The sequence below is a fragment of the Pristis pectinata genome, chromosome 16 (genome assembly GCF_009764475.1).
Source record: "Pristis pectinata isolate sPriPec2 chromosome 16, sPriPec2.1.pri, whole genome shotgun sequence".
NCBI lineage: Eukaryota > Metazoa > Chordata > Chondrichthyes > Rhinopristiformes > Pristidae > Pristis > Pristis pectinata.
Window position 1 is genome coordinate 18,102,651 of NC_067420.1, and position 17,420 is coordinate 18,120,070.

Sequence of the window (17,420 nt, forward strand, 5' to 3'; positions counted from 1 at the left end):
TCACACAAACAAATCTGATCATTATAACCTTGTGCCTCATCTTTTACACAAGCATGTGTACAACAGTGCCCAAGATTGGTGTTGAACCAGAGTCCTTTGAACTGAGGCTGTGGCATGAACTGCTGTACCATCACAGCTCTGATCAGTCATCAATGAGTTTTTGTGCGATTTGTAACAATCAATCCATTTTTTTCTCATTGACTTTTTCGTAGCCTTTGATATGATAGACCACCCACTGGTCAGAGACGTATTATATACCAACTGGAACGGTTTATACTTGCCTAGTTCCATTCTTATTTGTCCAATCATAACTAGGGATTTGCCTGCAATAGTTTATTTCAATGCCCCTGCCCTGCACAATAATCTTATTTCCCAACAATTACTAGGGGTTTCTACATGTTTTGTTTTTCTCATCTATATGCTGTGTCTGTGATTTCACTTTGGGAAAAAAAATCAGTATGCCAGTTTCAACCTGGATATTGATGACACTCAGCTTTGCTATTTTTGAATCTTCCACAGCCAGTAAATGCTGACTCTGTCCAGCATTCTTGTCCTTAATAAGCAGAAATTAAATACTGGGAAGAATTAACCTATGGCTTTTAATCCCTGTCACAAACTCTGCTGCCTCGCTGCAGATGTATTGCCACTTCTGTACCATACTATATCTACAAACACTTACTTCCATCTTTGTAACACTTCTGACTAGCATTGATCAGCTGATTTGCTGAAAACCTTGAGTGTGCCTTTGTTATATCCAGATTAGACCATTTCAACCTACTAGCTGCCTCTAATGTTCTCTCCATGGAATTGAGGTCCTCCAAACTCTGTATCCTAACTTGCATTGAGCCCCATGTGTACATCATCTTGTATTTGCTGATCCACCCTAGCCCTTGGGTAGCAATCTAACTTTTTCTGGGATACTTAGTGGACAAGTACTGTAACTTCACATTTTTTTAAAATCCTGGAACTATCTGCTAGGAACTGCTGTAGTGTATTTGTAGCAATGCAGGGTTTCTTGGAGAGCAGTTTTGAGTTTTCAGAATACTGTGCATCTATGGTCTCTGAAATTATTGCTCTCACTCATTAAAAGAGAATGCTGGTAACCTTGGTATTATTCCTTTGTTAAAATAAGGTATATCTGTGCTTTTATATGCACCTTTTAATTTTGTTAGCATACTGAGCATTTTTAAAACAAATGCAGGTATGATTTGGGTGCTAAAAAGGTTTGCATGGTGTTGGTATATTGCTTTGTCTGTAATGTTTCTTTCTGTTCTAGGCTTTCATTAGGCCATTCAGAGAACATCATATTGACCCCACTGCTATAACAAGACATGATTTCGTAGAAACAAATGGTGATAACTGCATGCTTACTGTGATTCCCCTGGCTCACATGGCATACAAGTTTCTTACTCTGTCCCCAGGTATGTTGATCTGCTGCTTTGACTTTCCTACATTCTTACTCTGTCCCCAGGTATGTTGATCTGCTGCTTTGACTTTCCTACAACTGCAATGTAATTGAGCCGAGCTGGTGTTGTGTGTGCTAATACTGGAGGAAAACAGAAATGTAAACCCAAGGGATGGTGGGCATTTGGACCATTCTTCCACAAATGGCAGATTAGTTAGTTGATGGATATTTGATTGCCACAGTATTGATTTGGGTGGTGAGTAAGAAAGTTGGGTATAAGGAGTTGGATTGTGGATAAGACATGATATTAAATGCCGAAACAAGCTCAAAAAAACTAAATACTTGCAACCACTTGCAGGCAAAAGGAAATGCTTCTCCTTTGAAACTAGGCTAAGACAATACCTGTAAAATAAGCTTTCATTTATTTGTAACCTCCCCTTGTTTCTTCATTTCACTTTCCAGCAGGTCTCCAGGGAGTTTAATGAAGCAATCAACTATTGTGGTCCATTGCTAATGAAGTTGACATTTGTTCTAAAGTGACATTTTAAAATCTGTACATTGCATATTTTTCTTATTATAAAATGAGAGGGAGTAAGGAGATGCAGAAAGCCAGTGCCACACCCTATTTTTCTTTTTTAGAATGCTGTTTCATGCCCAGCTAAAGGAATAGTTGATACCTTTTGCAATCTAAATCTAATCTGTTATGCAACTATTAAGTTGGCTTCCAAGTGCTTATTTTAACCACCAATATGGGGAAAGGTGCCTGCTCAACAGTAACTTTTTTTGATAGTATGAGCAAGATTTGGAATAGGTTGGTGTCTGAGCACGAATCTACTTCCTACATTTTCTTAAACTATAGTTTTAATTGGTTTATTTTTGCAAAGCTTTAAGTGTGACTGTTACATCAACATTCTAATGTGAAGATTCCTGATAGGTAGGAGGCCTGTAGAAGGTGCACTGTGGATGCCTAGGATCCATATGTTGAACTGACAATAGGCACTACCTAGCAATGAGCAGTTCTGTTATAACTGCAATACTCTGCTAATGCTTGAAATGTAATCAGTTATATACCAGGTGAAAATTGTGATAATAGGATGTTCATAGGAAATATTATTAAACATTAGTTTGTTTTTTAATACCTTGGATGTCATTTTGAAGGTTCTCATCCTCCCGTTTTGTATAGAGCACAAATTAATGAAAAACACTACCTTCAGGGTTATTGGGTTTCCATTCTACTTTTGCTGAACATTATTACAATGAGTGAACAGAGGTTCATCATGTGGTACTGGGATATCTTTCTGGGGAAAGTTAATGAATTTTAAATGTAAGTAAATTTTGAAAAGCCTGATTTATTAAATGGGTGTAATTTACAACTGCTGAAAATGTGGTAACACTTCTGCAGAAGTTGTATTTTGGTTATGCAAGAGATTTTTGAAGCTTATGGTCAAAATCTCCACCTTGGTACGAGCCACTCAGAGTGAGAGCAACTACTTCGTCTGTGTTTATAGCTGAAAGGTTTCTTATTTCAGAAGGCTAGTTAATATTTCTTCTCTGACTTGGCTTTATAGAACATTCTTGCAGATGAATGAAGGTTATACTATATTTGTGATTACTATATATGGTAGTTCAATAGTTTGAAAATAATTCTAATCATCTAGGTAATTATGATAGGCCATCTTTAATTGATTATAATATGGTTCCATTGGGATTGAGTGATTTTTTTTAAACCTGATTAGAAGAATTTTCAAAGTTTTGGTAGCATCCATTAAACTCTTGGCATTAATGTTGTATTTGAATGTAAACTTTTTTCAAAGGTTTTTTTTAGTTTGACTCTGTCTAGAATAAATCTTTCTTGATTAAGATGTCGTAGCTTGCAAACCTATTTGAGTATAATTTGAAAAGGCATGACAAATGTCACCCAGTGGAATTGTGGGTATTGAAATCAGTTTATAGACTTGTACAAGTGTGGGAGACTGGAATATGGGTGGTGGAACAGGGTCATGAAAGAATTTGTATGTGGGGGTAGTTTTGATCTGGTGCAGTATGTTTTAAATTTCTACAGTGGATTTTAGGGACCTAGTGTGAGGAGAAAGTAGAGCTGGGATTTCCTAGATATATTGAAGATTTTGAAGAAAGCAATTAAGGAAGTTGTTAAGCAAGACTTTGTTATAATCAATCCTTTTGAAAATGCAATGATTCCAGCATTGAAGAGAAGGAATTTATAAAAATAGTAGCTTTAGTGATGAAATTCAGCTTGACTGCATAGGGTACAAAGAGGTGAAGCAAGTCTGAGTTAACAATCAGGGTTTCATGGAACAAAGAGCCCAAAATGCACAGGTAGTGGAAGAATTAATTAAAATGGTTAAAGCCATATTTGTATTGAAGATTTGTCTGGATATTGCCATAGTGCCACATTCTAGACTGAAGGGAAAATGAAAGGTAGAATAATAGTGGCTATCAATAAGGACTGCATAGAGGTCAAGAATAGAAATCAATGTGGGGCATGATGCCAGCTACTGTGTATATCAAAGATATTGTGACCACTGGTAGTGAAACTTGTGGGGGTGGGGCATGGCAGATTATACCCAGCACTTTGAAGACAGATTTTTACAAAAGCTAACATCTCCTGAAGAATCTCTACAGGACAAGGTGTATTCATTCTTTCCACATCTGCAATCTAAAGCTTTTGATTTGACCTGTTTGCTTAACTGCTACATAATGTAACAGTGCTATGGATGAATGAACTGGTTGGTGAGGAGTAACTTGCGTTTATACTCCCAAAGTTTAAATCAGCTGATAGTGTTGTGGTTTGCAGTTTCACTGTTGACATTTGTTCTACCCCATCTTTCATCTATTCCAAATGCAAACTAAACTTCACCTGGCATGTTGTTTTCCAATCAAGAAGCTGAATTTTTCAGCTAAGATGAAGATGTGTTGATTCAAGTTTTGTCCTTTATTTTTGAACAAGATAAAATAATAGAACCATAGAACAGTACAGCACAATACCAGCCCTTCGGCCCACCATGTTGTGCCAACCTTTAAACCATGCCTAAGACTATCTAACCCCTTCCTCCCACATATCCCCCTATTTTAAATTCCTCCATATGCTTATCTAACAATCTCTTGAACTTGACCAATGTACCTGCCTCCACCACCACCACCCCAGGCAGTGCATTCCATGCCCCAACCACTGGGTTAAAAAAAACAACTCTCTCTGTTATCTCCCTTGAACTTCCCACCCATTACTTTAAAGCCATGCCCTCTTGTACTGGGCATTGGTGCCCTGGGAAGGAGGCACTGGCTGTCTACTCTACCTATTCCTCTTAATATTTTGTATACCTCATGTCTCCCCTCATCCTCCTCCTCTCCAAAGAGTAAGGCCCTAGCTCCCTTAGTCTCTCCTCATAATCCATACTCTCCAAACCAGGCAGCATCCTGGTAGATCTCCTCTGCACCCTATCCAATGCTTCCACATCCTTCCTATAATGAGGTGACCAGAACTGGACACAGTACTCCAAGTGTGGTCTAACCAGAGTTTTGTTGGGCTGCATAATTACCTTGCAGCTCTTAAACTGGATCCCACGACTTATGAACACTAACATCCCATAAGCTTTCTTAACTACCCTATCCACCTGTGAGGCAACTTTCAGTGATCTGTGGATATGAACCCCCAGATCCCTCTGCTCCTCCACACTACCCAGAATCCTGACATTAACTTTGTACTCTGCCTTGGAGTTTGTTCTTCCAAAGTGTACCATCTCTCACTTCTCCGGATTGAACGCTATCTGCCACTTCTCAGCCCAGCTCTGCATCCTATCAATATCCCTCTGCAATCTTCGGCAGTCCTCCACACTATCCACAACACCAATGACCTTGTGTCGTCTGCAAACTTGCAAACCCACCCTTCTCCCCCCCCCCCCCCCCCCCCCCCCTCATCCAAGTCATTAATAAAAATCATGACAAGCAGAGGTCCCAGAACTGATCCTTGTGGGACACCACTAGTCACAGCCCTCCAATCTGAATGCACTCCCTCCACCACAACCCCCTGCTTTCTACAGGCAAGCCAATTCTGAATCCACACAGCCAAGCCTCCCTGGATCCCATGCTCTCAGACCTTCTGAAGAAGCCTACCATGTGGAACCTTGTCAAATGCCTTACTAAAATCCATGTAGACCACATCTACTGCACTACCCCCATCAATCTTCCTGTATACCTCAAAGAACCCTATCAGGCTTGTGAGACATGATTTGCCCTTCACAAAGCCATGCTGGCTGTCCCTAATCAGACCATGATTTTCTAAATGCTCATAGATCCTCTCTAAGAATCCTTTCCAACAGCTTGCCCACAACAGATGTAAGGCTCACTGGTCTATAATTCCCTGGACTACCCCTACTACCTTTTTTGAATAAGGGGACAACATTTGCCATCCTCCAGTACCATTCCTGTGGACAACAAGGACTCAAAGATCCTAGCCAAAGGTTCAGCAATTTCCTCCCTTGCCTTGCAGAGCAGCCTGGGGAATATTCTGTCAGGCCCTGGGGACTAATTTTCTAACAGCTCCAACACATCCTCTCTTGATATCTACATGCTGTAGAACATTAACCTTACCAACACTGTCCTCGGTGTCATCAAGGCCACTCTCCTTGGTGAATACTAAAGAGAAGTATTCATTGAGAACCTCACCCACTTCCACAGCTTCCAGGCACATCTTCCCACCTTTGTCTCTAATTGGTCCTACCTTTACTCTCGTCATCCTTCTGCTCTTCATATAAGTGAAAAAAGCCTTGGGATTTTCCTCAATCCTACTCACCAAGACCTTTTCATGTCCCCTTCTTGCTCTCCTCAGCCCCTTCTTAAGTTCCTTCCTTGCTACTCTATATTCCTCATGAGCCCTACTGATCCTTGCTGCCTACACCTTGTGTACACTGCCTTCTTCCTCCTAACTAGTTGTTCCACCTCTCTTGTCACCCATGGCTCCTTCCCCCTGCCATTTGTTCTCTGCCTCACCAGGACAAATTTATCCCTAACATCCTGCGAGAGATCTCTGAACAATGACCAAATCCCCATAGTACATTTCCCTTCAAAAATGTCATCCCAATTTACTCCTGCAAGTTCTAGCCTTATAGCCTCAATTTGCTCTTCCCCAATTAAATATCTTCCTGTTCTTTGCTCCTATCCTTGTCCATGACAATGCTAAAGGTTAGGGGGCAGTGGTTACTGTCCCCCAAATGCTCACCCACTGAGAGATCTGTCACCTGACCAGGTTCATTACCTAATAGTAGATCTAATATGGCATTCCCTCTGGTCGGCCTGTCAACATACTGTGACAAGAATCCTTCCTGGACACACTTAACAAACTCTGCCCTGTCTAAACCTTTGGTACTAAGCAGGTGCCAATCAATATTTGGGAAGTTGAAGTCTCCCATGATAACTGTTATTTTTGCACCTTTCCAAAATCTGCCTCCCAATCTGCTCCTCACTATCCCTGCTGCTACCTGGGGGCCTATAGAATACTCCCAGTAGAGTAACCACTCCTTTCCTGTTCCTAACTCCCACCCATACTGACTCTAGAGAGGATCCTTCTACATTATCCACACTTTCTGCAGCTATAATAGTATCCCTGACCAGTAATGCCACCCCTCCTCCTCTTCTACCACCCCCCATCCTTTTTTAAAACACTGAAATGCAGGAATATTCAATATCCATTCCTGTCCTGGTGACAGCCAAGTCAATATCTTAGTCCCATGTACTTATCCAAGCTCTCAGTTCATCACCCTTATTCCTGATGCTGCTTGCATTTAAGTAAATGCACTTTAGCCCATCCACCTTTCTACTTTTATACCCTATACTCTGATTCTCCTTCCTCAAAGCCTCTCTACATGTTAGATCTGACTTTACCCCATACACTTCTTCCACTGACCTACCCCTCTGGTTCCCATCCCCCTTGCAAACTAGTTTTAAACCCTCCCAAACCACAGTAGCAAACCTGCCTGCAAGGATATTGGTTCCCTCGGGTTCAGGTGTAACCCATCCACTCTGTACAGGTCCCACCTTCCCCAGAAGAGATCCCAATGATCCAAAAATCTAAAACCTTGCCCCCTGCACCAACTTCTCAGCCACACATTCGTCTGCCATCTCCTCCTATTCTTACCTTCACTATCATGTGGCACTGGCAGCAATCCTGAGATTGCTACCCTTGAGGTCCTGTTCTTCAGTCTTCTGCCTAGCTCCCTAAACTCGTTCTGCAGGACCTCGTCCCTCTTTCTACCTATGTCATTGGTACCAACATATACTACGACTTCTGGCTATTTTCACTCCCGCTCAAGACTGCTGTGGACCCGATCAGAGACATCCCAGACCCTGGCACCTGGGAGGCAACATACCATCTGGGATTCTTGCTCACGTCCACAGAACCTCCTGTCTGTTCCCCTGACTATTGAGTCCCCTATCACTATTACCCTCCCTTTCTCCTCCCTTTCCTTCTGAGCAGCAGGACCCGTTCCAGTGCCAGAGACCTGGCTTCTGCGCTTGATCCCTGGAGGTCATCCCCCTCAACAGCATCCAAAGTGGGAAAACCTGTTACTGAGGGGAATAGCCTCCAGGGTCCTCTGCGCTGTCTGCCTGTTCCCTTTCTCTTTCTCTCCCCTGACAGTCACCCATCTATCAGCCTCCTGGACCCTAGAAGTACCTGCTCTAAGGGAGGTGACTGCTTCCCGATGCACAGCATCTACACATCTCTCTCCCTCCCTGATGCTCCACAGTGTATGAAGCTGCGACTCCAGCTCATCCATTCTGAGCAAAAGTTCCTCCAGCCTAAAGCACTTACTGCAGATGTGGTCACCATGTACCACAGCAGGGTCCACTAGCTCCCACATCATGCAGCTGCAGCACATTGCCATGTCCTCCATCTGAACTATTCTTTCCCTACCTAGCTTTATTCTACTTAAAATTTATAACAACGACAGTTAAACCTTACCGTATCAGCTACTCACCTGCCTTGCCCCTTTACACCTAAGCCCATTGAGCCAAAGCCCAATCACACTGCTCCCTCTCTCTGCTGCCTGCTCCAAACACTGCCTGCTGGATGTGGCAGTCTTTTTAAACTGTTTATGTGCTACTGACTGACATGTGCCTGCACAGTCTCTCCCTGCTATCCACGAACCATAGGAGGAAAACTTTTTGTAAGTCCTTGGCTGCTTCCGCTCACTCACATCTTGCTCCTGATCGAAAACGAATGCACACCTATTAAGCACCTAAGTCAGTTAAAGGTTTTGAAAGTGGTTACAAATTTCAAGAACAAGCAAATTGATGTTTAGTAGGATTTTTAATATAAGCCTGTTGTAAGATATGACTGGGAGGTTGAGGGAGAGAGTATTTGTGATATGGAGTAGGTGTTGCATGCATAAGACTTTGTTGTATAGCTGTGGTTTTTCTGCTGAGATGATTCTAACTGAAAGATATTTACTTTTTACAGAGGCCATCTATGCTATTTATCCTTGGGAATGCTATATCTTTTCTCTTGGATTATTTGTGACACTGACGAACCAAATTCACAAGTGGTCTCATACATATTTTGGATTGCCTTCATGGGTCTGCTTTTTGCAGGAGTGGCATGTCATTTTACCACGAAAACATCATCGCATTCATCATGTATCTCCACATGAAACCTACTTCTGTATTACCACAGGTTAGTACTTGGAATTAGTTGTGTGTAAACTTGGAAACCTGCATTTGTTCAAATGTTGTTAATGCATTTGTAGTCATCCATTTGTAACCAATTTTCTGTTGCTGCTGTGGTCTAACAATCTGACCTGGAGTGGGGGGGGATAAAAAAGAAATTAGAACAATTTATCCATGGCTCTTGTCTAATCTAGGCTTTAAGAAGGTCCTGCTTCCTGCTGTAAGTGGTAAATATCCAGCCAGAGAAATGCAATGGCAACTGACTCAGCCACCCCATCCAGGCTTTCTAGCTGTATGTGAATGTTTAAATACAAAAATATTATCTTGGCACTCTTCTTGCAGCCATTTTTTCTCTATGGAGTCACTGGACCAAGTCTAAACTAACACCACTGCAAGTTCATCAGGTAGATTTCCCAGTCTGCCAGTGAGTGGCAGTATGCTGGCATTCCATCACTAACTCCATGAAGTGTTCAGATTGCTGTCATTGACAGCAATGAAGGCCTCACAGCAATTGGGGCATCACCTTTGCATGCACTTGAGTGTTCTGAATAGTTCCCTGGGAAGAGAGTGACTGTTCCACACAGAATTGCTGGCATTCCTTCAAAAAAAAAAGTCAGGCCAGCAGCTTGCTGCTTTGGAAGAGGTAGGTTAAATTGCTTTACGTCTGCAATATTTCCATTCTTGACCAAATGTGGTGGCTGGTGTTATGTTGAAATGTGTCGATGAGAACCTTGACTAATTTTTAGCCTGCTGTAGAAAATGTGGGTTATTGTGGGAAAAATGTTTGTGTAGTTCTTTAGTATTGCTCCTCCAAAATGACCAGATTTTCATAGCAACCCACAATGCACTTTCACCAGACCAGCTTTTCATAATCAGTTAGACACTCCTGGCTATGCCAGTACTTGCCTTTTTGAGAAGGTGGTTCTCAGCTGCCACCTTGAATTGTTGCAAAGTTCAGTGAGCTTTGCCCTTGTTACCCATCAAAAATCAATCTTACCAGGGCTTCTTGATGCTGCACCTAATCCAGTACCTCCTTGTCAAAGGTGTCCAGCAATAGCCAGAATATAAATGATTCTGTTGCCTTTGATTAGTCTAGTGTTCAGTCACTTTTTTTGAGATGCAAAGTGAATCAAGTTGGCTAAAGACTGGCTTTTGTGATGGTTGGGTCCTTGGGAGAAAGCAGGTGTGAAATGATGCAGTGCTAGGTTTTGTATATGGCCAGGTTCCAGAAATGCAAAAAGTAATATGAAAAATGATTAATTAAATTTAACTGTGAGGCATGTCTACCATTTTTAAGAAAAAACCTTGGAACCTTTTAATGTTTTATTTTGAAGGTTGGCTGAATGAACCCCTGGAGAAAATAAGATTCTGGAAAACTCTGGAGGACATTATCCAGCGATTAACTGGAAATAGACCAAGAGACGATGATTTAAAGTGGGCTCAGAAAACAAAGTAAACTATGCCAATATTTTGACTGTTTAAACCTTTTGCCAACTAATTGCACCAGCCAAATCTATTACTGCTTTCTGAAGATGCACTCTGGAAATGCACAACACTACAAAAAAGGACGCTCATAAAACATGATATTTGAAGGAACTTCAATGTATTTGGATAGTAATCATTAGATATAAACATTTTGTGGTTCAAATTAACATTCAAGTGAACGCAGAATGTGCAGTACATCTTAATGCAAATAGTCACTAGAAGTATTCTTGGGACACTGTTAAAGTTATGAGAATGAGAGGCATAAGGGGTAAATATTAAGGATTGAAATGGTCAGAATTGCAGGGTCCATTTGGTGCTTGCTTGTTTTGTATATTATATTGACAAAGCCTTAAATTTTTGTTTGCCAGAGATATTTAACTAATTATTTTGAATGTATATGTATAAAAACTGCATATTATTAAAAATTGTACTTACAAGTGCTTGGGTATAGTAATGAACAATTGCAATGAATTACTTTAATTGTGGCTGTTTAAAATGCAAGAAGAATTTCATCTCTTCAGAGAATGGCTCAATATTAATGTTTCTTGTGTCTCCAATCAGCCAGTTAGTATTTTCTATAACAGACTATTCTGGGCACTTAAAAATGGAATTCAAAAGGCTCCATACCATGGGTTTCCAGAGCACTTGCGAACCTAGAAATACACTGCACTTTCTGCATCAGGAATTTGAATTTGTTTAGTTTGACTTTCAAGGGCCAGTTCTTGAAATGGCTTAATGTACTTGCCAAATAACAAATTGAACCATTCATAATACCTCATATTTGTGAATCCAATATCTGGAATTAAATATTTGCCTTTTACTGGACATAGAATACAAGCTCTTTAGTTTGATATTCCTGAATATTAGTGCAGTCAATTTAATAGTCAGAGGCTAAGCATTCTGACAACTTTGAATCTGCGTCATTAGAAACATTGCTGTTATCTGAATTAATAAAATATTTCCACTCCTAGGTTTAATAATTTTGTATAGTCCAATTATTATATTTACTTGTTTTCTCAACCCATTGAGAGACTTTCTTCCCACTCCATCCTCAAGAACCTCTCCAGTCTATTCCCAGCTTTTTGCCATGGTGGGGGAGAGGAGTCTCAATTTCAGCTGTCACTCTGAATGGCAGCCCATTGTATATTTTCTGTCTTGTCCCCTCTTGGTTTTTTCACATGTCCCTTCCCCTTTTTTGTCTCCTGTTTGCTTTATCATCCATTAATGTGTTGGGTACAAATGAGATGACAGCCTGTGACATTGTATTGATTTCTCTACTTTGTAAGATTAAACTTGACTGCTTTCATTTTTGCAAAGCAATTTTATTTTTGTATATTCAAGGATCGGTATTTAATGTCATAAAGATTTTTTGCCAATTATTCAATCTCCTAGCTTTAACCAACTGTTCTTGGCTAAAGTTATGTTGTATCACTTCATAAAATTCCTCAGCACTCCAAATCTGGTCAATCATCATGCTTTTGTTTTTAAATTTATATTCCTGGTAAACTCAATCGTAACCAGTAATGAATTTAAAAGAAAAACTAAATGCAACTCCTGTATTTGATTTGTAAGGTGGTAAGATTTAATAAATGTATAAATTAACATTAAAATTGTGTAACACTGGTTTTGACTAATGTTTTTACATTTATTACAAAGCATGATTCTATGAAATTGAATGTATGGTTAACAGTTGAACTGAATCTTTTGTTTTTCCATGTTATCAGTCATTTATAAGTTGGTGCAAAACAGTAAGGCACTCCTATGCAAATCAGGACAATTCATTGGTTAATTTTGAGAATGGTTTGAGAAACTAGATGAATAGATATGTTTTCTAAAAAAAAATGTATTGCAAAGAATAGTACTGTAACACAGCTTTGATTTGTGCAAGCTATGTCCAATGGGGAGAAGCCTTGTTCTTGTGTCTGGTTTTAAGTTTTGTCACAGTGACTCTTCTGTTCCTAATCTTGATCCTGTTTACTTTAACTCTGAACAAATGACAAAGTTCTAAACCTTCACTGGACATGTACCAAACCTCTCTATTGTTTATTTCATAGGCTATCAAACCTCGATATGAGAGATTTGAGTTGGCTAATGAGAGGTTTTTTTATCATACACAAAATATTCCTAGAAGATTGCACAGTGAATGTGTTTTGGAATTGGTAACAGTCTTGTTAATAAACAGACCAATAATTTTGTAGTGAGAAATTACTCGAAGGTTGGAAGTCTGATCAGACTTGGTTATTGCTTGCATTCAGGTAGAATGGTAGAGCAGGCTTGAATGTTTTCTGTCTTGTGTTCTTCCGCCAGCCCTCACATACACCCTGGGGTGTGCGGGGGAGAAACTATTGTTACAACCCATATTATGCTGAATCTGATCTTCGTAACCTAATGCATTTTTCTTGTTATTAACTTAAGTATTCTATATGTAATATGTACACCTGAACTAAGGTACAGAAAACAAGTACTGTAATTTTATAATTCACTTACACTTGGGGGGAAAAATAAACCCTGGGCTCAAATGGTAATGCATCCAGTGATTTTGCTTATGGGAATAAGGTTGCTCGTTATCTATAAATATTAATATGCAGCCAGATAAGAACAGCACCATATGAAATTGAACTTCTCTATGAATTCTTCTGCACGTTTTTGGTGAAACATGACCAATTTTGGTTCAAAATACTTTTGATGCTAAAAATTTGAAAAATACTGGCTATATATGGGCCATTGCATCTGTAGAGAAAAACTATGCTACCTATCCCTAATCAGTCATTACCTTTCCAAATGCAAATAAATGCTGTAGTTTCCTGGTTCCACAAAATTCAGTGTCAGAAGTTTGCAAAGGAACATCTAAACAAGCCTGATGCATTTTGGAAACGTCCTGTGGACTGAAGTTAAAATAGAACTTTTTGGCCTCGATGAGCAAAGGTATGGTTGGGGGGGGGGGGGGGGTGGAGAGAAAGGAGAGGAGAGCAATTTCAAGTCTAATTAAATTAACTTTATTTTTAAAAAGTTGGATTGTACAAATGAAACAATAGAAATTGCAAAATAAGATTACATGTGTTACATCTTTTCAGACAATTGTATAGATTGGAATTTTGTTTTAATGGAACCAGAGTAAGGACTCTGGTCTTCAATGCTTCTTGGAGTTCAGCTTCCAAGGGAAATACAAGACCAATTTTGAAGCAAAACCTAGAGATTTTTGCATAAATTGAGTAACCAAAAATCACTGCAGAAAAAAATGCATAGAAGGACAGTGACAGTGCATCATTATCCTCCAGCCTTCTGGTACTCTCCCGTGGCTGATGAAAATACAAAAACCTCCGCCAGGGCCCTGGCAATCTTCACCCTTGCTTCACAAAACTTAAGATGCACTTGGTCAGGACCTGGGGATTTATCCACCTTTGCATTTTGAGATCTCCAATACCACCTTCATAATGTTGATAAGTGCCAGGATATCACTGTTCTAGATGGCATGGATTTAAGGTGAGAGGGGGGGATGGTTTTAATGGGGGTCTGAGAGAGAAATCTTAAATGCAAAGAGTAATTGGAATCTAGAATGAGTTGCCAGAGGAGGGAACAGTAACAGCATTTAAGAGGCATCTGGCAGGTACTTGAATGAGCAAGGCATAGAGGGAATTAATGCAGGCAAATGGGGTTTGTACAGCTAGGCATGATGGTCAGCATAGACACAATGGGCTGAATGGCCTATTTCTATGCTGTACAACTATATGACTAAGACTCTACAAGACCTGCAGTTGAATTTGCCTTTCAGAATCATTTTTGGTAATAGAATAAGCGGATGAGGAATGTTATGCAGTATGTATAATCCTTTTGTACGCAATCAAATTTTCCTGGTATCCAAAATTTCTTTCAAAGGAATTTCATCGCACCCTGGTGTATAAGAACAGTAAACTAATCTGAATCTGAGGCCAGACATACTGCAGCTTGCAGCCCTTGGTTTTAAGATGGAGATGAAATGGGATTGCAGGAAAAAACAATAGGAGAAAAATTATTCCCAATGCTGTCTATGCTTGCTTTTAACACATCTTTTCAGCAGAGGTATTGGAACGATTTTCACTGTGGGGTTGCTGAAAGTCATTTGTCATAATGCCATCTTTGTTTGCCTGCACCAGTATTCATTTCATAACTGGAAGTGCTGCAGCCCCGCCACACTCCAGCTTCTTGCACTATTGCTTTTCAATATAACTTGCAACTTTCAATTAAGACTGCTGACATGTCAGTTGGTGGCACACTTACCAAAGTGAAGGGGTTGTAGTTCAAGCTGTACTGCAGAATTTCCTAGATTGACAGCTATGTGCACTAATGAAGGAGTGCTATGTTGCAGGAGTAATCCAGCATCTGTGGTACCAAACCAATGGGTCTTCTGACTCTTCAAGTGTATGTTAAAGATGCCATAACATTATCTGGGTATTCTTTGTTTGCTTTGGCTTAATTTCCCTTCAAATTCATCAGTATCCACCAAAATCTATCTATATTCATTATAAGCCCTACAGTTGAGTTTATCCCCTCCCATCCCGCACCCCATAAGGACTAATGCATTCTTTCAGTTTCTCTATCTCCTTCATATCTGTCCTGATTATGAGACTATCTACAGCAATGCCTTTAAGATGTCTTCCCTTCTCCTTGATTGTGGATCTCAATGGTGCTGCCTCCACTTTCTACACACCTGCTCTCATACCCTTTCTCCTCCAGCCAAAACAAGAATTCAGTTCCCCTTGCCCTCACTTTCTACCCTGGCAGCTTCTACATAATTACTGTCACCTCCAACAGAATTCCATGACCAAGCATTTCTTCTCCCCTGCCCTTTCAGCAATCCAAAGGGACTGTTCCCTCAGTGACTCCTTGGTTTAGTCTTCATGAATCTCTCCCCTTCTCTGCAGAACTTTTCCACACAACTGCAGGAGATGCAACATCTGCTCTATTAATGGAGTCTCGAGAGACTGCAGATGCTGGGATCTGGAGCAAAAAACAAACTGCTGGAGGAACTCAGCAAGTCAGGCAGCATCTGTGGAGACAAAGGGATGGTCGATGTTTCAGGTCAAAACTGCATCAGGACTTTTTTTATCTGCTCTTTTACTTCTGGCCTTACCACCATTCAGGGACCCAAACTTTCCTTCCAGGTGAAGCAGCAAGACTTTGACTCTTCTGGTTTAATGCACTGCATTTGGTGGTCACAATTTGGTCTCCTCTACGTTGGGAAAAACCAAACATAGATTGAGTGACTGCTTTGCAGAACACCATTCAATTCACAGGGATGACCCTGAGCTTCTAGTCTCTTGGCATTTTAACTCCTTGTGTCACTCTGACTCTTACCTCTCTGCCTTCTGCCTCCTACATTACTTCAACAATACTCAATTTAAGATTAAGGAACTATGCCTCATCTATCATCTGGGCATGTTATAGACTTTGGGGCGTATTTGAATTCAACAATTTAGGTACCCCTTTTTTTCTCTTTTTCTCTTTTTATTTTCATTTGTTTATTTTTTTTCTTTTCTGTCTTCAACTGCTGCTTCTTAAGGTAATTGTGAGTTTTACATCTTTGTTCTGCACTCTACCATTTTGTCTGTTCTCTCCCCCAACTCTTCTCTGCAACTTAAAACAGAGCTGTTTCTCACTTTTCCAGCTCTGATGAAGAGTCTGACCCACTAATGCTGCCGGATTTGCTGAGCGCTTCTATCATTTCTTGCTTTTGTTTCAAACACCATCAGGTTAGCTGATCATTCTTCTCATTCAGTGCTTGAGAAATTTGCAATAGGAGCATTGGCAGAAATGTTTGTTCACATAACAAGTGACAAGGCCCTACCAGATTCATTACTACTTAAGTATGTTGGGATTGACAGTAGACAAAATGAGCTCCCATAACAATGAACTATTTTATCTTTTGAGCAGGTTCCCCATCAATGAAAGGTGTGCTTGATAGAAAAAGATGCAACTTAATTAAAGTTCCTGTTTCAGTTTCTTGAGGTACACAGAAAATGTCAAATTTCAGAATCATGTTATCCTGCTTCTGCTATTCCATGCTGGTTGAATCTCGGATGTAGCATAATTGTGTTGAATCTAGAAGCAACATTTGTTCATCCCTTCTTAGTAAGTCTTGCATTATCAAACATATTTACATTGATAAGGAGGACTGTTCCACAGCTTTAGATACTGGTGATAATTCAGAGTTCTGAGCAAAACATTTCTAGTCAAATTATAAATGTGTAATTTGTTTTGAAATTAACTTTTACCTTTGCTAAGGCATATTGATGTCACTCATTAATTTGGTAATTTAAGTTCAAGTTCTTTGTTGTCATAGGCAAACATACACAGGGTATAAATGCCATGAAAATTAGTATTTTGCTGCTGCAGTACATTACAAACATGACAGATAAGTAAACATAAACTTAAATTAACATAAATTATACATAACTTACACGTGCACAAAAATAAACAACAAAATAAACATTGGTAATTGGTTTATTATTGTCACATACCAAGATACAGTGAAAAATTTTGTTTTGCATGCCATCTGTACAGATCATTTCAAAACTTGGGTACATCATGGTAGTGCAAAGGAAAGAGCAATAACAGAATGTAGGATGTAATGCCACAGTTGCAGTTACAGAGAAAGTGTAGTGCAGGTAAGACAATAAGGCGCAAGGTCATGATAGGTAGATTGAGGTCAAGAGTTCATCTTTATTGTACAAGAGGTCAGTTCAAAAGTCTTATTACAGTGGGATAGAAGCTGTCCTTGAGCCTGGTGGTGCGTGTTTTCAAGGTTTTGTATCTTCTGCCCGATGGAAGGGAGGAGAAGAGAGAATGTCTGTGGTGAGAGGGGTCTTTGATT

General features: G+C 40.0%; 1 protein-coding gene across 1 annotated transcript in view; it reads left to right on the forward strand.

Annotated features, from left to right (window-relative positions):
• Positions 1–17,420, forward strand: part of LOC127578752 (ubiquitin-conjugating enzyme E2 variant 1-like) — a 68,876-nt gene that overhangs the window by 13,878 nt on the left and 37,578 nt on the right. The window contains exons 4-5 of the mRNA XM_052031169.1: positions 1,277–1,421; positions 8,880–9,092. Coding sequence (XP_051887129.1) covers positions 1,277–1,421; positions 8,880–9,092 — 358 coding nt within the window. The remainder of the gene's footprint in view (positions 1–1,276; positions 1,422–8,879; positions 9,093–17,420) is intronic.